Consider the following 24,334-nt stretch of genomic DNA (forward strand, 5'->3'; position numbering starts at 1 on the left):
TTAAGCCTGTGGGTCTTCCACCAATACTTTGTCTCTAATTAAACTATAGTTAATATTGACTGTAAGGTGGGTGGGGTAGAAATTCTCAGAAAAATGGAGACAATGACCTCTTTAGTACCCAGATGCAATATCCATTGCTCTATTTTGATTTGCTTTTTGAACGATTAACAGAAGTACACATGGAGCTGGATCAGGACTATCCTGAAACCAATTACAAAGAATAAGTTATTTTATGAGTGTCAATTCTTAATATGAAATAGCACAGTAGACATTATAGCGGTTCAAAATGATCAAAGCTTCTATTGAGTTATTGACATCATCTGATAGCAAAACAGACAGAAACTGAGAATGTTACAATGCATGTCAAGCAACAGTGACATCTTTAAATAGCATTAATAATATAATTACAAAAGAAAATATCACGTACAATGACAGCAATGCATATTCACAAATCAAACAAAATGTTGAAAATATATATGATAATAAATAATCCTAACTGTAAGCACAAGTCAAAAAAAAAAAAAAAAAAAGGACAAAGACAAAGAAAAAAATAAACAGGAGGGGAGGCATCCATAATCATTTCAATCTCTGGGCCAAAATGCATGTTGTGATTCACTCAAAGATTTCGCTATCACATTTATATTAAAGGCTGTTGCAAATACATTAAACACCAAAAAAAACGCTATGCATCCTGTGGCCTCACTACAGAACAGCACAGCAATTCAACAGGTGAGCTTTCAGGCAATCGGCAGACATAAAAAGCTGAAAACCAAGTGTGAACTGTAACTCTTCACCGCTCCACACACACCTTATTGAACAGGAAAAAGAATAGACAAGTGCTACAATAGAACAGACTGAAATGTAATTTATCCACTTAAACTAAGTGAACAGACATAAATTTTAAATTAAGGATTGACTTAACAGAACAGAAACCAGCCAACTGGTCATGTCTCTGTAGTTTTCTGTGTATATTTTAAGAGTAATACAAAGACCCTCTGTACACTTAAAGAACAAACAAAAAAAAAGCAAAATTTAGCAAGTCTTTGATATACATTTAATTTAAATTTATATATATATATATATATATATATATATATATAAATAAATATAAAGGTCCAATTGTGTGTGCTTGCTGTACCAGTGCCCTTCATTTACACAATGAAAAAGCCTGATCCCAAAAAAATTTACTCCCAATTTTTACGTACGTCCGAATGACTGTAGTTTTTTTTACGTACAGTCTGAGCAATACCATGTTGTTCACAACAGATTTGCTTAAAAGTGAGGAGATAAAGAGTGCCATTATAACAACAGAAGGATCTAGCATTTGCATATCTAGTGCCAAGAGTTCCAAGAAGCATAGGGAATGCGTCTTTTAAAAATAGCACACATCCAACATAACTTACATCATAAATAATTCTTTAAAAATAACAACCACAGCATGAATGTCTGAGAAAAAAATACATCTACAGTGATGGCAAAAAAGGCCAGATCTTTCTGCTGCCAAAACATTTTGACAGATAAACTATATTTAGAAAATAAAGAAATAGTAACATATTTTGTTACTGCCTTGCCTTTTATTTCTCTCCAACGATGCTCATTTTCTTTATATTCTAAATATGTTCCAGAAGGTGTTGCCTCATTGGGTTCTGTGCATGTGTGCTGAAATAATGCCATTGACGTTAAATATTGAAACAAAAACTGTAAAAACAGGTACAAAAGCTACATTATAATCAAAGGACCACATGAAGAGGTGTGAAAAAGTCTTCAGTATTCACAGAAAAATATCAACTGAAGTAACTTACCGGACAAGAAGCGTCCTAAGTTTATGTACATATAATAAGTAAAATTGAAAATAGATTTTCCTCTCTGTACATAGCACTGTATTCTTTCATCTTCCTCTTCATTATTTACAAAGTTCTCCCGTTCGAGGTCTCCCTTGTCTTTTAGTTCTGTGTGGACCTAGTCAAGAGAGATAACGTCAGATATGGAGCCATAGATGGCTGCTGCTGCTGCTGCAGCTTCCACAGAGGACCTTGACAATCCTGAAATGGTGTGGCTGTCTCTGTCTTTTTCACGATCCCGCAGACTGCTGGAAGACACCAAACTGCTGGTGCTTCCACTGTTGCTGCCTCCGTTGGTGGCTGCCAGTGTGCTGCTGCCGGGGGTGCCAGGCTGCTCCCGTAACATTTGAGAGGAGCTGTAGGGCAGGAACCGGTTGAGGAGCAGGTCATGGTCCTCCGGGGCCGAAGCTGATGCAGCTGCTGCAGCAGCCATCACCATGTTATAATGCTAGCAGGACAGAGAAGAGTTACTGTTACAGAACAGTCAAACACTAAGTACAACAGTATGACGCCTTTCACTTCAGAGACCATGTTCACAAAATATCAAAGGTTCAATTAAATTCAAATAAAAAAATAAGAAAAAAAATTTACTGTCAAATGCACAGTAAAACAGATAGCTGTGATAATAATAATAATAATAATAATAATAATAATAATAATAAATTAGTTGTTTATAGCTAAGAAACAAAACCATGAAGTGTTAAATTTTTTACTGTAAGTCTCTCTAAAAGGACAACTCGGCTTCAAAACAGTAGCACCACTGAAATTAGAGCTGAAACTAATAATCAAATTATTCACTTTAATCGATTACAAAAAATGGTTAATAAAAAATTTAGTAATCAACGCTTTGTTAAACAAAAAATAAATAAATAAAAACCTTCCGTTTAACGCATCCCTTCTAGTATGTAAAACCTACTTCTAGTTACTGTTGAAATCTATTTTTGCCACTTTTGAAAGTCAAAATAAAATGCAGCAGCTGCAAACGGAGTTGAATGCAAAAAAAGTTTTTTGCAATATAAAAATGTTAGACTTTAGTACAATTACTTCTCTGTTGCAATTCATTCACAAGATCTTCAAAGGAAAAGGAAAAACATCAGATTAATCGATCATTAAAATAATCAATAGTTGCAGCCCCAATTTGAATGGATTTCTAGTGGTAGAATTAAAAATTAAATACATTTCTTAAAAATAAAAAAAAAGGACTGTGTCAATTACTGTACCTGATTGTCACCTTGGAGGAAGGAGAAGAAATTTAGATCTGTAAAAAGAGAAAAAACGACTTTGTTTCATATAAATTATTAATAGATATAAACACATTTAACATGAGGCAATATTAGCTCCAAAGTAACTTTTTGCCACTTAGCAAGACAACCAGCTGATCTACCTGGCAGGTCACTTGTGTGATAATAGTGGCGGTAGTCCTGGATAAGAGGTGGCGGTGGAGGGATATAACTGGTCTCCACAGGGGGCATGCTGGGAGCTCTGGCAACAGGTGAAGCTTGGCTGTGCAGGTTCAGTACTCTAAGAGAAAACAAGAACACATGAAGTCAGGGACAACAGGAAACAACCAGACAGGGATATCCCAAAAACAATACTCTTTATGGCTTTATTCCTGATTAGTGGTTTGGAGGCTTACCCCTTGTTTGCAGGTGGAGACACAGGAGACAGCGATTGACAGACCCTTTTCGGAGGTGGCTCATCATCTTGCTCGTCTTCTGAGGAGCTATCCAGTGTAAGATCAATCACATCAACTTTCTTGTTGTCATGAGATGAGTCCCGTTTCTGCTCACGAGTTTCTGTTCTAGACAAATCTAAAAAGAAACAGCAAACTCATACTGTGCTCACTAATCCAACAGAATATTAAACGATGGGACTCTGCAGGCTACATACCGCTGTCTACACCATTGTAGGAAGCAGAAACCTCCTGCACTTCTTTCTTTGACCTCATCGGCGCCCAGCTTCCATCTTCCTTAAACTGGATTTCATCACAGTCAGAGCAGCTATTCAAGATTTCCATGAACAACCTGTAAAAACATGATGAAACATCATCACACTTGCATCAAGTTTAAACCTTAAGTTTTGTTAATGCAACATCATTGTATTAGTAGATTTGACAAACAGAAATAAAAATGTAAAAAAAAAAAATCTTACCAGTAATAGTAAATAATTTAAAACAATAATAATATTCTGTTTAAATTAAACATAAATCTATGGATACATTTTAAAACCAAATAATTATAGATTTTAAATAAAGCAATGTTTTGCTCACCCATCAATAATAAGGTGCTCATATGGGGCCTTCTTATCACACACTGGACACACCCAGGTCGGCTTTTTCTCATTCATTTGAATATAAAGTGTAGCATCAAAGCACTGAAGATGTGAGCATGTCATCGATCGGCAAGGGATAGTCAGCCTCATCTTTCCAAGCTTTAACACACACACGCGCACACAAAAAAAGAAAAACACAACATCTCAAGATTGCAGAATATAAAATCTCTTGTATGACAGAATGTACCAGTGAATAATATATTATGATAATAAACCGTAAAGCACAGTCCTTGCCACAATATTACCGCCAGTGTAACAATTAACTTTGCCTTTAGCGACTATAAACTCTGTATTCACAGGAATTAGGAAATATTTTTTTAATTGATCCACTTTTACATTAACTGATTGCTCACAGCTATAATAGAGCAAAATAATGGTGAAGAGTATTTACAGGACACAGGAGAGAAACTCGTAGACTGGTGGTCGCAATCTCACTCTCTGGGTCAGCTGTCAATTTCTCCTTGACTGTGAAAAGAAAAAAAAAGAAAAACATTCAGCTTAAAAAGTATCAAAGCTTTTCACAACAAATATGCAAACTGCTGTTTCGTAAAGCTGGATCCCTGAACTCTCTTGGCAACTTTGCAAATCTCGTTCGTCTTTCACACGGAAAACAGAATTTCAGTAAACATGTTTACCAACATAAACACGATTCTGTAGAGTAGTACAAAACGTAAACATAAGATGGAGGAAAAAAGAAGAATTATGTGTAAAGCTCCAGATCAACAACAGCTGACATTTTAACAGAAAAGGAACAAAGCAACTTTTCCCGGACTTTCAAAGGAACTAAGACTTTTTCAGAACTTCCTTCTCATTTTTAAAAAGTTAAATTTAGTTCATTTAACCTCTAAGAGCTGCAGACATGAAATCAAACAATGCATAGAAATGTAAAGGAGCTACATAAAAAGAAAGTAAATCTGGTGGTGACTTTTTAACTCCCTGCTGTTGACACATAGTGACAATCCTACTATCAAATAAAGCGGTGACTTACTCAGGGCTCTCGAGTGGTCAGGGTTCCTGATTCCTTTGGCCCGTAGTCTTTGCAACAACACTGCAGATGACTGCTGTCTTACTAAATATACCGCCATGGAAAAACTCTGACCAAAAACAAAGAAATAAGTACATGTCATGCTGATAGCTCCTATTTTGTTTAGGGTTTTCCAATATTCTGCTGCAATGGTCTTACCCTCCCAATTTCTGAGGTCCAGGACACCACAATTGTGTTGGGAACAGTGGTGGACAGCCGGACAAGAGACGTTATGTTGATGGGGCGACTGGGCCTTTTTGGTTCAACTCCATTTTTGGTGGGAGGAAGATATCCCTGCAGCCAACACAGAAAAAAAGATATTTAGTAACAAATGGGATAGCACATTGAAATTTGACACTATAACAGAGAAATAAATTGTCTGGACTCACCGGGAGATTGCAGGGTTTGCCGTTGACCTTCACACAAAGATTGGGGGGGAAATGGTCTTCCTGTGGACAACTTGTTTCTGATAAGCAAAATCTAAAAATGAAGGAAATTAATTGTACATATGACGTATTAAAATATTGTCACCAAGCATTAAAAGCAAATTGTTTCTGTTAGTTTACCATTTTCAGAATTAGCCTGGCTTGTTTTACCATTTCAGTTGTGTCAAGTAGAGCCACCCTCTATCTATGATACAGGAGAGGGACCCCCATCTCCAGACCTATTGGGCCACTGTCCTGCAGGTTTTATATGTTTCCCTGCTGTAACATACCTGAGTAAAATGAAATGGTTCTCAAACAGCTTGTTTCCAAGTTCTGCACAAGCCTCTTGTTGAATTATTGATTTGAATCAGGTGTGTTTTAGCAGGACAGTGGTGCAAGAGGTCCAGAGTTGGTGATCCCTGATATTATGAGAACACTTCGAAAAGTATATAGCTCAAGAAAAAAGTGTGCCTCTTTGGCTTAACTTTTCTATATTTGTAAATTTACCAAGTTCAGATTCAGCTCATGGACAGTACTACTCAGTTTGTTAAGAATATGTTCAAACAGTTTTGCTTTAAATTAAAAAAGAAAAAAAAAGTCAGGGCTACTCAATTCGGTCCTAGGGTCATAGCCCTGCAGGCTTTCAATGTATTCCTGCTCCAACACCTCAAATGAATGAGTCATTGTGTAGAATTTCATAGGCTGTTGGATGTTTAATCCGAGTCAGGTGTGTTGGAGGAGGGAAACATTGAAAACCTGCAGGATTGTGGCCCATGTAGGACTGAACTGAACAGCCCTGTTCTAAATCAACTGCAAGTAACCAGGATCTTCCTTGTATACTTCAGAACCTCACCTTTGGTAATTAATCTTAAATAATTTGAATTCTCAGCTAAAAAGTTATTATTTTGATGTAAAACTGATGCTTAAATCAGAAGCATAATAGATATACCTTAACTGGACTTGAACAGCAAAGTCACATTTGGTCCCAGATATGTCCCTAAAAAAAGTTTAAAGAGCTCAGGTCAGGCTGGTGAGAACAGTTCACGACACAACATGATAAAAACTCAACCAACTTTAGGTGCCAGATAAGCAGCATATTCTAAAAGGGTGTGATAGTGACAATACTTTCACAATGTACATTTTTCTTCCCTCTCGTTTTCTAAAGGGCAACAATAGAATGCTACAGCCAGTTTTTTCACTTACATGGAGCTGCTGATTTGTTGAACTTGCTGCGGTGTTAACGCAAAAGCATAACACGCTTCCTGGAACCGCTGACTGTTATCAGAAACTTTGAAAAAGAAACCAAGAACAGAAACTTAGATAGGAGTTTATAGAAATGGATAAGCACAAGTACTATGTCTGTTGATTTAGATATACAGTAAACAACCACAACGCTTCAGAGGTATGAACAAGTGAGAGAAGTGTTTTCACTAGACACACAGCTGAGTAGGAAGTAATGCACTCACCCAAGCTGGTTGGTTTAATGAGTTCATCCAGCACATCATAGAATGGCAATCTCTGGAGCTTAACGTCAGGGTGTACAGGGTGCAGGGCAGAGGCGAGGTGAGGCAGACTCAACTCGTGCTTAGGTCCGAGTAGAGAAACCGGCAGCAGTGGGGAAGGAGAACCATGGCTGTCAAAACCCAGCTGGGCAAGACCAGCAGGCAAGCTGGATGCAGAATGAACACCAGGAAGAGCCAAGTCCACTGGTGAAACCATTTTGGTTGGGAAACGTCGTCTGTAGAGCTCTTTGATCTTCATCTGCACAGCAGGGCTGCAACCAGCTTTGAGAAGGTGAAGAGCTTTGGTCAAAAGTTCGTGTTTGCGCCCGTGCTTATTCCGTCCTGCATATCCCAACAACACTTGGAGCTCAGAAACTCGAAGGCTCATTACCATTTGCTGTTATAAAAACAAAGAATGGGGGGGAGAGGTCTATAATAACTTGAAAAGCACATTTTCCTGAAACAGTACATAAAACAAAACTTTTTTTTTTTTTCCTCATTTTGACACCACACTTTTTAAGATTATTACAAAGGCACTTCGGCTTCAGGGGCTGCACGGTGGTTTGCACTATCACCTCACAGTAAGAAGGTTCCTGGTTTTTAACCTCAGCTGGGGCCTTTCTAGAGTTTGCATGTTTTCCCAGTGCGTGCATCAGTTCTCTCTGGGTACACCAACTTCCTCTCACAGTCCAGAAACATGCATGTAAGGTTAATTAGTAATTCTAAATTCAATCGAGGATGCAGTGTGACAAGGAGAGTGAGAGCGTGCATGCTTGTTTGTGTCTCATTCATATCTGTCTTGGACCTGAGATGGACTTCTGACCTATCCAGGGTGTACTCCGCTTCTTGCCCGATGGTAGCTGAAAAAAGTTTACGTTTTGTGCTACTCTACGGAAAACTTGAATAAATGGGTACAGAAAATGGATGGATGGGCTTCAGTTTCATTTCTACACATTGCTAACATACTGTCCACATTCACAGCATTTTCATTTCTGGCATATTTCAAATGTTTTATTCTGCAGCAGGGTCCCTGTTAGCAAGCAAATTAGTTCAGCAAAAAAGGTTGTAAGATGCACAATGGTGTAGTGGTTAACAGCTTTGCCTCCTGGTCTGAACCTGCAAACTGATGAATGGATTGAAAATTATTTGTACATCAGACTGTATTTATATTTTATGAGCATCATGTGTTGTTGCAGCTGATTGTAAAAAAACCTAAATGTAAAAAATGATAAAACAAAAACATTTACATTCTAATTAAAATGTTAATACTATGACATAACCTAGTATAACATCACATGTGCACATGGCCAACCCAGCTCCTGAATATCCATCTTTTCTATTTTTGTATATAGTATTTTTGCATCTTACAGTTTAATTTTACATTTTTGCTGCTGCAATAGTGAAATTTCCTACTCTGGGATTAATAAAGTATGTCAGACTCTGATTTCTTCAATTTCACAAAGGTAAGGGTTGTCTTGAGTTTTTCATGTTTATATTATGTGCACAGCTACTCGTGTTCTAATAGATCACTGTTTGGAAATAAGACATCTCACATAAACTACTGCATATCAGCATGACACAAAACCTTAGATACACGTTTTGGTAATTCCCTAGGGAAAAACGGCTAAATGTTAATCTTTTATTACTTATGTTTTAAATGTATCCTCAAAAATTAAGATGAATATTCATTATTTCTATTAATTTATTCTATTATATGGTCTAAACTTGTTATGGTCGTATGTCAAAATAAATGTGACAACAGCAGAACAACATTGGCAATGTCAATTCAGTCACAACGCAGATAAGGATGACTCTCGGATGTTCAGATTTTAATTTTCTAGTAATACCGAAATAAGAAAATAAGAAAAACGTCTCACATATACATTGTGCGTGTTTTCAGTATGTTTGCGTGTACAGTTACAGACAACATAAGTACTGAATAATGTGAGGTAAGATAAAAGATCTAGTTAGCTTACACTGGCTACCACTGCATGTGTGATGCTTTGAGCAAATGACTGCTACAAACTAAATCTTTAATTAATTTTCATTTTTTATTTAATCTTGTGTGTTTAATCAGTTAAAGTCAAGCTGCGTAACATTATAAATAACGTCACTGTTAATAATAACTACATTTTCAGAGTACCAGTGTATGCCAGAAGAAATCAACTTAGCTTGCGCTTGGATTCCAGGTAATAGACATAGCCCAATTTGAACAGATACTACCACTGGCACGGCAATTTACTTAGAATGTAAAGCAGGTAAAACTACTGCACAGTTGGAGAGAAAACTGTCAGAACTGATGGTTGACTCTTTAATAAAAAAAACATGTAGGTGGCCCCATGAGCAGGTGAACCGCTGAGACAACCTAACGGAACATCGGCAACAATAACAAAGCTAATGCTAACGAGCTAGCCAGCCAGCTAACAGTTTGTCAGGTGTCTTCTGCAACGCTGTTTCGCTATTATATGTTTTCATGAGACATCTCTTTGGGTCTCTGTTGTCAAACAACAATTGTGCAACGACTTGAAATTCAAATGCGAGTGTGTGAAATGTCTATTTGTCAACCTAATGAAGGAACTCGCTTTACCTTCAGTTCCGCACTCTCCGCCATCTTGTTACTCTAGTTGCGCATGCGCAAAACAGTCACCCTCAAGGGACCAAGTACCTCTATTGCCCGACGCTCCTTATGCACACAGCGCACCGTACAGCAGGGAGCGCTGCAGCACCACGCTGAACCATCACAGGACACTCCTAGAGTTTACGTAAGCGCCGAAGAATCTAATCCCTCTTATTTGAAGCTTTCAGTTCAACTGACTGTGCAGGAAAAAATATTTTTAAAAAAACTGCACCTTCAAGGTGGCTCAAGGGATATGACTTTATTTATTTATTTATTTATTTATTGTAGCTTATATTTTGTCTGAAATATTGACTAATTGTATAGTTAGTCAACTGACATACAATGAATGATCAAAAGCATCATTTTAATTTATTCAATAGCACATTTATTAAGCACACATTCACAACATTTGCTGGTTATTTAAATATAAAAATTCGACAAGATAAATTAAAAATAACTGTTTGAAAACAGCTTAGTAAATTATCAGATGAAACTTCTTTGCGACAAAAAAGCTTTTTTTTAATTTATTTTATTATTATTATTATTATTATTATTATTATTATTATTATTATTATTATTATTATTATTAATTTTTTAAATCGTGTTTGACATCTGTTTTGGTGCTATTGCAAAAAAAAATTAAAAATGGCAAATTATACAGACAAATACCCAAAAGAGGTCCTATATAAACTGCTCAAATCCAATAGGAAAATAAAACATAATAACCAGACTTACGGCAAAAATGCAAGTTTCTTTCAGCAAAATGATTTATTAATTCGTGATGAAAACAAATACAGTGACAAATAGACTCTTAATAGAATATGTCGCTACTTAGAAGATTGGAGATGCACTAATGCAGCCTACTAAATTCTGCAGCTTGTCCAGTCTTCAAGAACAAAAATAAACAAAAATAATAAATATACTGTAGGCCTATCTCAGTGTAGGATTTTAATTGTAATTCCCATCACTTGTTTAAAGTGCATATCGTCCAATGACAACTACTGGCCTGTAACAAACCAACAAAAACAGCAGTAGGCTTATTTACAACAACGAGAGGAACAGGAGCAATGGACTGACTGCAAAGCTGTTGTTATTGACAATATAGGAAGAAAAACAACCCACCATTACAAGATACATACATTGTCATTGCACTTTGCCACAAATAATAAATATAATAAATGGCGTAATTTCAGTAAAACAAATTTCACTGTTTGCAAGATGGTTTAATAAATACAGAGGACGGAAATACACATTTCTCAAAGATTACAAGTAATTACAGGTTAGTCTATTTGAGTTCGATTGCTCTGACAGTCCGCGGAGGTTTATCATTTCTAATGTCTGTTCGACAGGAGCTGCAGATGTGTCCTTCCTAACTCATCCTCCGTCTTATAAATTTGCTTGACTCATGGTGGTAGCAGAGGAGACTTGAGGGAGCAGGTTCCTGTGCAGTGACGAGGAGTTAGCATCTTACAGGAGAAATGATGTAACGCGTCGTGAGCTTCTATGAAGAAGGAGATAAAACAGTCAATTGTGCACGAGCACGAGAAATGGTCCAGTTGAAATGTGTCATCTAAAATATTTTTACATAATCATTTAAAATGTGTTAAAATACATATATCAACCTTTCACAAATGTACAATAACACTATTTTAGATGTTTTTTTTTATTAAAGTATCTCATTAAAATGAAAATAATCTAGCAAATGAGCGTAAAATCTATTTATTTCAAGATCGTCTTTGCAAAGGTCAGCTGATGCCCTTATTGGCTGTTGTTATTGGCAAATGTGGCAATAAACAAGCAAAGAAACAAATGAACAGAAGAACGTTGAAATGTGAAGTACAAATATGGAACACGTGACCGTGTCCGCTCCCTCTGCTTTATTGTTCTCACCTCTGACGATGTGAAGCTGCTGAACCATCTCCTCTCTATAAGAAAGTTCCCTTTTCATTTGATCCTGAAAATTATCTGAGGAATAAAAGGCACTTCAATCAGAGATGCTGGAGATGGAATTTCTGTTAGCAACCAAATCATTTCCACAGACGAAGACACAATTTCACAACAACAAAATGTTTATATATATATATATATATATATATATATATATATATATATATATATATATATATATATATATATATATATATATATATATATTCAAACTGATGTTAAAACTTTTCAGTGCGTTAGTTTATAACTAGAACCTGGAAAATGAACACAGATGATGCGAGTTTGGAGAGATGCGACTTTGCTTCGTAGATTTGGTTAACACTATTAAACTGAGACAACGATTTTCCCAGCCTTTAGAGGGCGCTTTTCTCAAGATAAAGCCAAACACTAAAGCCTCACACTAAGATTTCAAACAGCTAATCATGATAGATAGATAGATAGATAGATAGATAGATAGATAGATAGATAGATAGATAGATAGATAGATAGATAGATAGATAGATAGATAGATAGATAGATAGATAGATAGATAGATGTGAACATCTTTGCTCCACCTTTTATGATCTTGCGTTACTTTCAGACAATAAATGTCATTTACAGTTTATTTCCAGATGAGGAAATATGGTGTTAGCCTGAATTTTTTTTCCCCTTTAGGTTTTTATTTTGAGCAAGTGAAATAAAATGCATAAACAAGAAAAATCAGACAGGTTGGTATCAGACAATCCAGCAATCCATGATGATGTGAATGTATGTTTACGGCAAAAAGGTGAGTAGGTAAAAGTTTTACTTTTAGCCAAACCCTTTAGAACAATACAATTCAAGGCAATTTCTTGTTATGCAAAGGATAATAAATGCATGAAATAATATAACTAAATTCAGAGATTAGAGCCTACCTCATTATGAACTAGTAATATTTTACTGAAACTGCTGATTACTGAAGATACAAAGAACATTTCATGGATCCCAACAGCCTGCAAAGTTTAAAGTGATTTTATAGTTGTGAATTATTTTCTTCATACCAGTTCATGCAACTGTTAGACACAAATTTTTTTAATCGCTTTCCCTGTCACACAATAAGATATTAGCACATATTTTCATAAAACAACCCCTTTATTTCTTTCTAATGGCAGAGTTGACCAAATGGGTGCAGCATTTTGGAGAAAAGATGGTAAGAGTAAGGAATTATCATGAGAAAATACTGTAGCCAGAGTGGTGTTTATTCAGCTAATCTTTCATCTGATTGTCAGCGGATTGTACATCTAGTCAAAATAGTTCCTTTGTCTTGAGCTGACATTATGAATTAAAATGTTTTGAAAGCATTTGGAAGGTTGTGGAGTTCTGTTGGTTTTTCCAGTTTGATGTTTGTACACGTGCTGGGAAAGATATTTCAGTCCCAGTTGGTGCTGGGGTAGACATTGTCAAGGTATAAAAATAAAAAAGTGACTTTCTAACCCCATTTACAAATAGAAAATAACTTTACATGCACCAGACAGATGGCTTTAGTGATTTAAACACAAGCCAAAGCAGGTAAAGTGAAAAGCACTGTTGCAAAATTCAGCTTACCTTTCAGATTTTGAAATTCCCTTTCCAGCTTTTTCCTCAGCTCAACCTGCTCCAACAGCTGCTTCTGTAGTTCCTCTAAACAGCAGACAATGCAGAGGGCATTAGAAATAAAAAGAAAAGGCCTCTGTAGCCTGTCAGCATCCATAAGACACTTTTTGTTTTGAATAACTGCTATGAGATCATTATTATCATTTACAATGACAGTTCAGAGCAGGTCTCCCCCAGCAGGCAGTTAAAAAAGAAAGAGAGAGAGAGAAAAAAAAACTTATCTCATCGAAGGTAACAAGAGTTTTTCCCCTAGCTTTAAAAATGGTTTGAGTTTTGTTTTGATATCTAATGAAAGATCAGATCAATTATGTAAGGTACTGAGCAATATTAGAGACAAACAAACAAAAAACGCTTAATGCCATTTAATTATAAGACTATTAATTTTAAAATTGATTTTAAAATAATAATAATAATAATAATAATAATAATAATAATAATAATAATAATAATAATAGCGACAATTGTGTGTGACGAAAGGAGACCGTCTCACCTTTTGCCAGACTTTGGATGTCTCGTTGTGTTGGCAGAGCTCGGGCTACAGACTCCTCACCTGGATACACACAGAAAACAGAATTATTAAATTTGTTAGCTGAAAAAACTTACAATGTAAAAAAAAAAAAAAAAAAAACTTTTCTTCTCGGTCGCCTCCTTCTTACCCTCATTCTGCTCTCCTTGGTTCTCCTCGCTGCTTTGTCCGTTAATCTTAGTTTCGATCTCCTCCACTGTGGAAGACGGCTCTTCTTTGCTTACACTCTCATCTTAAGAGAAAATAAATCTATGTAAATGTTTTTCTTTTTTTTTTTTTTAGAATTTTAGAGCTATTTTTTTTTCTTTTTAAAAAGAAAAAACAGATTAATTATCGAACCATTTGTTGTCAGTGCTGCCGTCAAGTAATTCGTGGGTCTGAACTGATACGGACTGCTCCTTTGTTGCAGCTCACCCCTCTCTGGTGTGTAAACCTAAAGAAGAAAGAATCACCACTTCTATGACGTTTGCTTAAATAATTACAACAGAATAAAATAAAGCCTTAAACTAAGAATTAACAATATACTCTGTGTTTAAATGTATATTTTTTATTTTTTTGCAGATAGGCAGAATAATTTTAGATGCTGTGCACATGCTATTTGTTATTGTTGTTACATTGTTTTAACATTAAAAACAAAATTCTCCACAAGGATACATTTATCTGCTGGAAAATACACCATACAAAGGCCAGGAACAGATGAAAGCAAGTGCAGAAACTTTAGAATAATATTACAGCTTGAATTATTTCCAGTGTTTCAGTTAAAAGTCACTCACTGCTGTAAACGGCGCAGCTGTGTGGGGCTCTGATAACTGCTTGCTCTGCAGTTCTCTTTCACTGGACTGGGCCAAGTGTAGGCTCATTTTTTGGGACTCAATCTGATTGCCCTCGTGCATGCCTTTAGAGTCCGAGTCCTTTGGTGAGACGCTGTGCGCCAAACGGGAGGGAGTCCGAGGACACACAGAAGACAGAGGCCGGGAGTCTTCCTCTTCCTCTTCTGCTGTTTTGTTGGTCTCCACATCCACGTCCGGATCGCCCTCGCTGTCCACGCATGGGGACATAGACCGGTAGCTTGAACTCTCACTTAAAAAATCTGGTGATAAATAACCTGTGCGACAGCCATTGTAAGCGCCCCTGTTCCCGTACAACTTGGCGATGCAGTCAACGTCTTTAATAACGGGTCTGAACGCGGAGACGTAGGTGATTTTCCTGGGCGCGAGGGTCAACCCTTCCATCGGCCTCCCCTCGTCCCCTGACTTGTCGTCTTCATTACGCATAGACTGAGTGCTGGAGCAACGGTCGTTGTCGATCACGCTGTCTTTTGACGTGTTGGTGCTCCGGTCGCTGCTTTCAGAAATGTCCATATCAACCTGTCTGGGAGGACACAGTAGCTCTGGTGGGGGTTTATGTTGAGTCTGGGGGTATGGAGGCATGGGCAGAGGGCCCGCCGCGGGCCAGAACATGGGGAAGGAGTGATAGGCGCTGTCCTTGGTACCAGGCCACAGAACACCCGGCAGGCCGGTCTTGCTTTGCTCGCCTATCATACCGTCTTCCTTCTTCTGGCAAAGGCCGAAAGCTGGGAAGCCGTATGGATGAGGGAAGAGCGGCGGAGGGATCTTTTGCAGCATTCCGAAGCCTTTACTGGGCACTGGAATGACCGGGTAGCTGCGCGTGCTTGTCATGGCACCACGCGTGTCCTCGCAGCTGAGGATTTTTGCAGGTATCTCGGGTGAGTCTCGTGGACGGTTTGGCCCTTGTGATTTTATAGCAGAGCTGGACTCTGAGGCAGCTCCTGGTAGCGTTCTCTTACGACTGCCCCCATTAAACATGGCCTTCACATCTTCCCACGCGTGTAATACGTCAGTGGGAGATGTTTTGTCAGATAATTTGAGATGCCGTCTCCAAGAATTAAAATTAGCTGCGTCTGGCTGCGTGTACTTGGACTCCGGCATGCGGTGTGAATGAAAAATGAATTTATTTGGGGAAAAGTACATGTTGCAGTAGGAGCACTTGATACACTTGGCCCTGGAGCTGTTGTATCTGGCTGGGATGAAGTTGCCTCTGCTCCCCCAGGCGCACTCGTGGGACACATCAAAGGCAAAATTTTCTGGAAGTTTGGGAGGCGAGTGAGCTCCTAGAAATGACTTACAAAGTCTCTCAGCCTCACGTTTGGTGATCATTCCGCAGCGCCTGGAGGAGATGGGCATTGCTCCAGCCCTCCGCAGTATCTCCAGCTGGACAGGGGTGCACTGGACACAGGTGATCCCCAGCGCCACGCGCCGGTTATGTATCTCGTTATAGCTGTAATTCTTCAACAAGGTGTTTGATATTTGTGCAAGGCAAAGTCTCTCCTGGCCATCTATCACCAAAGACACGATGGGTATTCCGTACAGAACCGTCTCTCCGACCTGGTTGGGTTTCAAGTTGCTTGTGTAAGAAAGTTCTTGTTTGGAGTTTGGCGAAGAACTGGAGTCTCGTCCCGCGGGTATGGAGTCCATCCTCGGAGGTCTGGAAGACATATGTCAAAAGTGGAACCACCTGAAACGGGTTTATAATAAATCTTTACAGCCACGTATTCATATAGTTGCGCTAAGGTGACTTTTTAAATAACTTTTTGAGCTCCGATCAGACATATCTTTTTTTGAAACATTACGTTTAAATCAATTTTTTCTAACCTAAACGAAGACCCATTTATCTGGAAGTTTCAGTTCCTAATAATAACTAGAATTTTAGCAGACCATAACCTCAAAACGTCAGAAACAGTTGCGTCTCTGTTTCCAAAACCTGCTCAAAACTCACCTTTAATGTTTGCGCAGCTCCCCTCCTGTTGACAGTGTCAACGCGAGTGAATGTGATGGAGTGGATGCCGGAGCGATAAGACGTCTTTGCAGGAGGATGTAAAGATGCTTGCTTTAGGTGTGGGACGCAGTTGCCCGTGCAGCACCGCCTCCCTCCTGCTCACTGTCCTCCTGTCTTTCTGCTGCACGCTCTTCGTGCGCGGATAGTTTGTGTTACGCCACCACCAGCAGCGGTGTCCACATGGCAGCCTGACTGTAGTACAGCCCCCTCTACGACAACGACAGCAATCAAGTGACGGCAAAACAAGGCACTCCCACGTTTCATGCTGGCCTCGTTGACACAGGTAGTCCGCTTTAAGTATGGATTCATAAGCAATTAATGGTCGGAGGTGAGTGTGGTACTCTGACAGCCTCAAGGTTTGTATAGATGAGGTGTCTATAAAAGTAAACATTCAAAACATATTATGAGCTGGGGTGTTTAAATTAATTTAGATATTTTACCACTCTGTAGCATACTGTGGACTTTGTTTGCTTAAACGAAGTGTAATTGTTAATTTGCGTGAATGAGGCTGCAGTGGGATCTGGCATTTAGGTACCCGCTGACTCATTGTTGGGCGCGTGGAGTCAGGGTCCGGTGATGAATACGGCTTGAAGGCCTTCATCACGTGCTGAGTTCCCACGAATTCACCGTTAATCTATACGACCTGCACGCAATGTGACAAAACGCAGCTGCTCTGCGACTCCTTCTCTTCCCCCCCCTCTGAAACGGAATAATAATAATAATAATAATAATAATAATAATAATAATAATACAAATCATACAGAAGAATAACGCGGAGGCCTGCACCCATAAGCTACGAACATTTAACTTTAAAAAGTCAATAAAGGTTTGGGTTAATCATTTTCATGTGGGCCTCGCGCAGCGACAGGAACTGATGTAATATTGATGGTGAAAGTAACAGGACACTGTCCCGCTGACAGACAGAGCTCTTCAAGGCAATAATGACAGCTTGTCCGTAATTATTTACTCACTGGAAGAAAAGAAGATAAATTAAATGGACGCTAATGGAATAATAATAATAACAATAATAATAATAATAATAATAAACAAATACTGAATAGTACTCAATACAATTATGTTTTATTGCATCAGAGTATATCTTTAAAGATTTTATACACATTTTGGACCTTTTAAATTAAATTTTCACGTATAACAGAAAGTAAAGGTCAAAAATAGTGTAAATGTAGATGCAAAGAACTTTGTGAGTAAAAAACAATTACCAAAACAAAACACCCTCCCACGCCCCCATCCAAAAAAAAAACAAAAACAAAAACAAAATAAAAAAACTAAAAAGTCGGACAGAAAAGACAGAAAATTCGTTCTTCATCAACTTAGATCCCTGACGGTCTCCAAAAACGTAGTCATCCTTGTTGCTATCAGAAAAAAAGAGTTTTTATTGATAGGATGAGTCAGTCCAAATGGAGGGAGTTTGATTTGAAATTCTCCTTCAAGTGCCACAGAATACTGCAAAGAAACCTTTGAAATTCTTAACCTCATCAAATCAATATTACTTTGTATTTTGAGCTCACAGGAAGTGATGTACACTGTAGTGGTTTTCAACTACCCCCCCCCCCCCAAAAAACAAAACAAAACAAAAAAAAAAAAAAAAAAAAAAAAAAAAACAAACAAACAAACAAATAAATAAATAAATAAAAGACAGTGAGGTCAGTGTCAGGCTCATACTTGTTCCACCTCTCTGTGCAAAGGAGAAGAGCTCATTTAAAAGTATGTCTGCATTAATCACAGTGCTGCATCAAAGTATGATAATCACCTGAACACTCTATTAAAATAAAAGTGCCAGCCCAGGGGAAATCTTACCTTACTCTTTAATTGTTTTGAGGCTTTGATAGGCTTTTTAATCTAAGATTAATTTATGCATTCTTAAATAACCCTACATATGATTAATAAGCTTGAAAATTAAAAGGAGACTAAAGCAATTATAACAAGTGGTTGGTCATCACCTCATTAGATGGTATTAGAAAGATGCAGTTTGTTTCTTTTTTTCTGATTGGGTTATATAAAAAAAATTAACAGTGGAAGGGTTTTGCAAAATATGGGCAGACTTTTTATGATAATCAGTGGAAAAGGTGCTGCAGGCTAATTCTTCAAGATCACTCCAGCTTGTTCTCTCATGAGTGGGTGAGTCAGGATGCAGGCTTCATCAGTTATAGCTGCTCTGAGTCAGGATCAGGCTGGGCAGGTGATTCCACAATGTTGATGCTGAACTGGAAGGGCAACAAAAGAAAAAGATCAGCTTTTTAAGAGACCCCTGGAGAGATGGCAAGAAAACAGTGAGACTTGCTAAATGGTTGCTAATGTGTAAACAAGACATCACCTCTCTCCAGCTTTGATATTTATTTGTCTCTTAAAAGCTCACCCCTGGGTCCTGACCCCCACATCCTCCACTGCTAAACAGAACATTTTGTCTTGCAGGCGGTGGTGTGCAATGTATGTGTGTGATAGAAAGAGAAAGCGTGTGTGGGGTGATGGTGAGGGGTGCATCACTGCATCAAATGAGACTGAGCACAGGGACCCTTTTGTCACAGAAAGGGACTCATCTGCCAATGGTGAGCTGTGAGGTCCTGGGGGAAGGCAGGAACAAAGGTGCTAAAAGGCTGCGTGACAATGAGGGTGCTCCGAGGAGAGCCTTCAAGAGTGGGACACAGGCTGTACAAGACAAGCTGTGCCAATCACTTGGCAATTAGGTTTTTTTTTTTCTTTTTTTTTTTGTTGCAGTCCAGGGGCCTTGTGTGGGCATTCATGAGGAGATGCAAGGACACAAGCAGCCATGTCTCTTTGAGCTTTGCTTGTAATATCGAACTGACCTGAAGCTCATTGTAGAAGTAATGGAGAGGAAATTACCTGCTCCTGTTTTAGAGAAACTGACAAGTCTGACAAAGTCAGCCTCCTTGGAATCATCTCATACATCTCTGAAGAAATTTCACACTTCAGCATTCAGATGGTTTAACTATCTTATTTGTAAAATTACATTTGATTGGCATGTTAGAGCTTTAACTGAAGACAATGTGTTACATGACTGAGGGTTTAACGCAGGTTCATAATCCAATGGTGGGGAAAATAAGGATTTTATTCAGTTCTTGACGTGAAAAAAACAAAAACAAAAAAACAAACAAACAAACAAAAAACAAACAAAAAAACAAATAAAAAGACAAATAAAATAAAACTGCTGTAACAATGTTTACCTTAAATGTAACACTATAATATAAGCTAAATTACATAGAGAATTACATAAGTTGTGTACAATGCTAAAACCACAGCACAATGCATAACACTAAACCACCAACTCCTTATATATATATGTATATATATATATATATATATATATATATATATACATATATATATATATATATATGAGGAGTCTTGATAATGAATCATAGAATAATGAATTAGAGTGGATTTTTAACTACATTTATCAACTTGATGCAATTATACATATATTATATGTTATAAGAAAAACAGAATCCTTTTATAAGCACTAATATTACAGCATTCAGGCCTCCACTGTTAATTTAAAACAGCTCTTAAATGTAATTGTTATTGTACTGACTGCTTGAATATTAAGGAACTGAAGTTGGGTGTATGCTACTGTGCAATAAATGAAGATGCAGGAATTTGTCTACATCCAATCCTGAGCAGTTTCAGTAGTGTAATGAGGAGTCAAGTGAGAATGGGAATTATCGTAATGATAACAAAGGTCTATGCACCATAGCTTGGGGCTATATCATAGGGCATTACCATAAAGATGCAATGTGCTTGTATTGCAGGGTTTTTGTGAGGGAACAGGCCAAAGCAATAATAACTATTAGTAGATGACAGTGCTTTGTGGGATTCCAGCTGTGGAGCCTAAATTTCCATACAGATAGAATGGCTCTGGGTGGATGATATGCGTATATGGGGGATGGGCTGGGTGCCTCCACAGATTCATGTATGTATGCACACGAGACACACACACACACACACGAGACACACACACACACACACACACACACACACACACACACACACATACATACACACTCACTATCTGGGATTGAAGTGGGAAATCTCAGTGCTGGACTCAGTCTTGGTGTCCCTGGTCAGACTTACAGAGGAGGTGAGAGTCTCGAACATCCTGCAGGTCTCTGAGGAGGAACTGTCCGGAGTACTGAAACGGACAGCCGCTACTCTGCTGACAGCTTTCAAAGTCAGGAAGTGCAAAGTGTGTTTTTGTGTGTGAACAGAGAACCTGAGATTTCCATTTAGATTTTTTTCCATGCAAGTGAGAAAATGTGCAACATACTTGTCATCACCATGTCTAACAAAAAATGTAAGCCAGTTTTCAACTACCCCCCCCCCCCCCCCCGACCCCCCCCCCCCCCCCCCCCCCCCCAAAAAAAAAACAAACAAACAAACTATAAAACCCACAATAAACAAAAATTTAAAAGCATCCTTTCAATACAAGATGTGTCCAACATGTATGGAAATATCACTTTCTTACCAAGACTTGCTTTGAAAAAAAAAAAAAATACCAATAAATATAAATAGTTTCTGACCTGTAAGATAAAGATATATTGAGTAACAGGGGTAAGTGAGTTGTCTTTCACAATTTAAGAACTGGTACTGTTTCATTATATAATTAGATCACAGTAGTGAAAGAGTTTATATGTTGGATGATGGTCAGCTTGCTTTGGATCACAAAACTATTGACCACCTTTGTGTTTTTCTTTTACTACAATCTTTATGCATTTTGGAGGGATTTTTATGAAAAAAAGCAAAAAAATAAAAAAATAAAAAATATAGAGTAAATTGTTTAAATGAAATTGAAGAAGAAGAAGAAGAAAAAACACCAAGGAGAGAAAAATGCTGTATGCATGCATCTGCACCCAAAAGTCAGTACTTTGCAGATCCACGTTGTGCAGCTATTACAGCTGCAAGTCACTTAGTCTTTATTAACTTGGCACATGACCAAAACTGCTCCAGCTCCTTCAAGTCAGATGGGCTCTGCTGGTGTTATGCAATTTTCAGGTTATGTCATAGATTCTCAGCTGGATTGAAGTCTGGACTTTGACTGAGCTATTCCAGCATATTTCCCCTTGAGTGTTGCTTTAGTGTGTACTTAGGATCATTCTCCTGCTGAACCTCGGTTCCAGTCTTAGATCTCTGGAAGAACTAAACTGGTTTGGGAAAAGCACCTTCACAGCATGATGCTGCCACCAGCACACTACTCTTCCATAAAGCCCAGGTCTGTGGAGTGTACAGCTTAAAGTGGTCCTGTGGGCAGATATACCAGTCTCTGCTGTGCTCCTTCAGGGTGACCTTTGGCCTCTATGTTGCATCTTTCACCAATGCCCTCATTGCCTAGTCTGTGAGTTTTGGTGGATGGCCCTCTTAAAGCAGATGTGCTGGGGTGCCATATTATTTCCATTTTATAATGATGCGTTTATTGTTGCTTTGTGGGATTTTCAAAGTTTCTGATATTTTAAAAGCCCAACCTTGATTTGTACTTCTATACAACTTTGGCCCTGTCCTGTCTGGAGACCTCCTTGGTCTTCATGTCCTCATGGTGTCACTCGCTTGGTGATGCCTCTTGATTTGTGCTGTTCCAGATTTCTGAAGAAAATGTACTCTTTCCTAAGGAGTAAATATAATGTATATGCATGCACCACTTTTTCCATTTTTTTTTTATTTCTCTTCATCAAATTGACTTATTTGTAAATTGTTTAAAAGTCTATTTAAAAGGGGAAAAAAGAGGGTGTCAATACTTTAGAAAATAACTGCAATTATCAGCTTGAAAGCACCCCCTTCACCCCCCACTCCTCACACCAAACTGTTAAACCTTTTCTTTTGAGGGTCACAAAATGAATTTGTTTTACAAAGTAATTAATTTTTACCTGAGCGGCAGCCTGTGACAGTGTGTCATTATGACCCAGAAAGGACAGGCAGATGTGAAGAATCAGGGCTGAGTGAGACAAACTGGAACTGTGATGAACTATCTGTGGGAGGAGGTTAGGTTAATAATAGCTGTAGATGAGGTGGCAGAGAATTCAAGGCTACAGTCTCTCGTGTTTTACTGGATGAGCTCTTGTAAGTACACAAACATCTGTAAACAACGGTTGTATATGTTTTCTATCAAGCAAACACAGCTGTTTAAAACTGAGCCCAGGAGATAGAGCAGGTAAGAGGGCCAACATCCCTGGACTGAGCACTTTGTTGTTTTTTTGGTTGACTTCCAATAACACACATGCTGTGTGCATTTATGTAAAGGTGAAGCTAGCAGGGAAGAGACAAAGATAGTGAGAGCAGAGAGCGTGAGGACACCAATCACCCTGTAATTATCCCCCTGGTGTGTGAACTGCCCAACTCTCTGTCCTTGATAGATTCACCTGACCCAATAACACAACACACAGCCACAATGGACTGGAGGCAGAATAAAGACAACACCATAGATCAGCCAGGGATCAGCACGGAGACAAAGACCTAACATCTGGGAGATGTGGTGAAATTAAAGAACTGAAAGACTGAACCAATTGTGTTGCAGCTTTCTGTTAATAGCCTGGGAGCTGCTTGAGAAACAGCAAAAGTGAGGAAACACAGGATTCAATTTCATTTGATATTAAAGAAACACCCTTTGGCATCTCTCTTTCTTTCTTGTACTTGTTCCCTCTGCTGCTCACATCACTCTGTTACCTTAGAGTGATGTATTAAACCATTTAAATTAACAATGAAATGACTTATTCTAATATGCCAGTCCCAAGGAGGGCTTTGGATGCTTGCTGGAGTGGGACATCAACACAACCTCTAAACCTCAGGCTGGGCGATGATGCATGTCATTTCTTCCAGATAGCCCAAACAATCTGGCTAGCACCCCATCCAAAAGGCAAACATTCATATTATGATGTGGAGAGGGTGAATAACACCACTGAGCCTACTATTAGTGAACACAAAACACCATCTCACAAAGACAAGTAAATATTTTTTGCTTCCAGGCTGGAAGAGAGAGAAAAAGAAGCAGTAAATACACTAAAGTCCTATAAAGAAAATCACTTTTTGGGAGTTTGAGGCAGCGAACCATGCAATTTAGTCTTCATGAACTTCTGTGGTAGCTTTTGAAATCTTATATGACTGCTTCTCATCCTGTCTGTCTCTGATACACAGATGTCTAAACCATTCATACTAAGCCATGGTCAGCTGAATACAAATGAGGATACAGTGGGTGCTCCATCTCTCCCTGAGGGGGTGTACAGAAATAGATCTGAGAAAAGCACAGTTTGATTGATGCTGCTACACTCTGAATAATGATTGGATCAGAGGTCAAACTACTTCAGTGACATGCATTATATCATTAATTACAGACATCAATAAACAATAGAACACTGTCCATATGTTTTAACTGTGCTTAAGCCTCCTCTTTCCCCCCACTGGGTCATTTTACAATTAGTATCTGCTACACAGTGACCTTAAAGACAAAAAAAAAAAGACACTCATCAGTTATTGACTACAATTTCAGGATACGTAAAATGTGATAGTAATTACACGTGATGAGAGAAGCACATTTTGATCTCACAGTTACATATGCAATTAAAATATTATTCATTACCTCTTAAATAAAACCCTGGTCCTAGAATCCCATTAAATTTGGGATAATTGTGTG

The 24,334-nt window shown here is 38.2% G+C and overlaps 2 protein-coding genes across 4 annotated transcripts; both read right to left on the minus strand.

Moving 5' to 3' along the window:
- Positions 1 to 276: 276 nt before the first annotated feature.
- Positions 277 to 9,753, minus strand: pias1b (protein inhibitor of activated STAT, 1b). Its single transcript, XM_041997740.1, has 14 exons — positions 9,711 to 9,753; positions 7,088 to 7,520; positions 6,825 to 6,909; positions 6,571 to 6,618; positions 5,586 to 5,676; positions 5,356 to 5,490; positions 5,161 to 5,266; positions 4,564 to 4,637; positions 4,111 to 4,271; positions 3,732 to 3,865; positions 3,478 to 3,652; positions 3,226 to 3,362; positions 3,062 to 3,099; positions 277 to 2,289 (listed from the first exon to the last, which is right to left on the minus strand). The coding sequence occupies exons 1-14, from the start codon at positions 9,732 to 9,734 to the stop codon at positions 1,960 to 1,962; spliced, it is 1,971 nt and encodes a 656-aa protein (XP_041853674.1). The 5' UTR covers positions 9,735 to 9,753; the 3' UTR covers positions 277 to 1,959.
- Positions 9,754 to 10,495: 742 nt separating this feature from the next.
- On the minus strand, positions 10,496 to 17,350 carry skor1b (SKI family transcriptional corepressor 1b). 3 transcript variants are annotated; one of them, XM_041996205.1, is made up of 8 exons: positions 16,621 to 17,350; positions 14,598 to 16,329; positions 14,164 to 14,257; positions 13,955 to 14,056; positions 13,789 to 13,848; positions 13,251 to 13,325; positions 11,631 to 11,705; positions 10,496 to 11,241 (listed from the first exon to the last, which is right to left on the minus strand). In XM_041996205.1, exons 2-8 carry the CDS (start codon positions 16,317 to 16,319, stop codon positions 11,144 to 11,146), a joined length of 2,226 nt encoding a protein of 741 aa, XP_041852139.1. In that variant the 5' UTR covers positions 16,320 to 16,329; positions 16,621 to 17,350; the 3' UTR covers positions 10,496 to 11,143. The 3 variants fall into 3 exon arrangements, with proteins under 3 accessions (XP_041852139.1, XP_041852138.1, XP_041852137.1); XM_041996204.1 differs by having other exon boundaries at positions 10,496 to 11,238; positions 14,598 to 16,359; XM_041996203.1 differs by having other exon boundaries at positions 14,598 to 16,359.
- Between the last annotated feature and the right edge of the window lie 6,984 nt (positions 17,351 to 24,334).

Source organism: Melanotaenia boesemani, chromosome 10 (genome assembly GCF_017639745.1).
Source record: "Melanotaenia boesemani isolate fMelBoe1 chromosome 10, fMelBoe1.pri, whole genome shotgun sequence".
NCBI classification, from domain to species: domain Eukaryota; kingdom Metazoa; phylum Chordata; class Actinopteri; order Atheriniformes; family Melanotaeniidae; genus Melanotaenia; species Melanotaenia boesemani.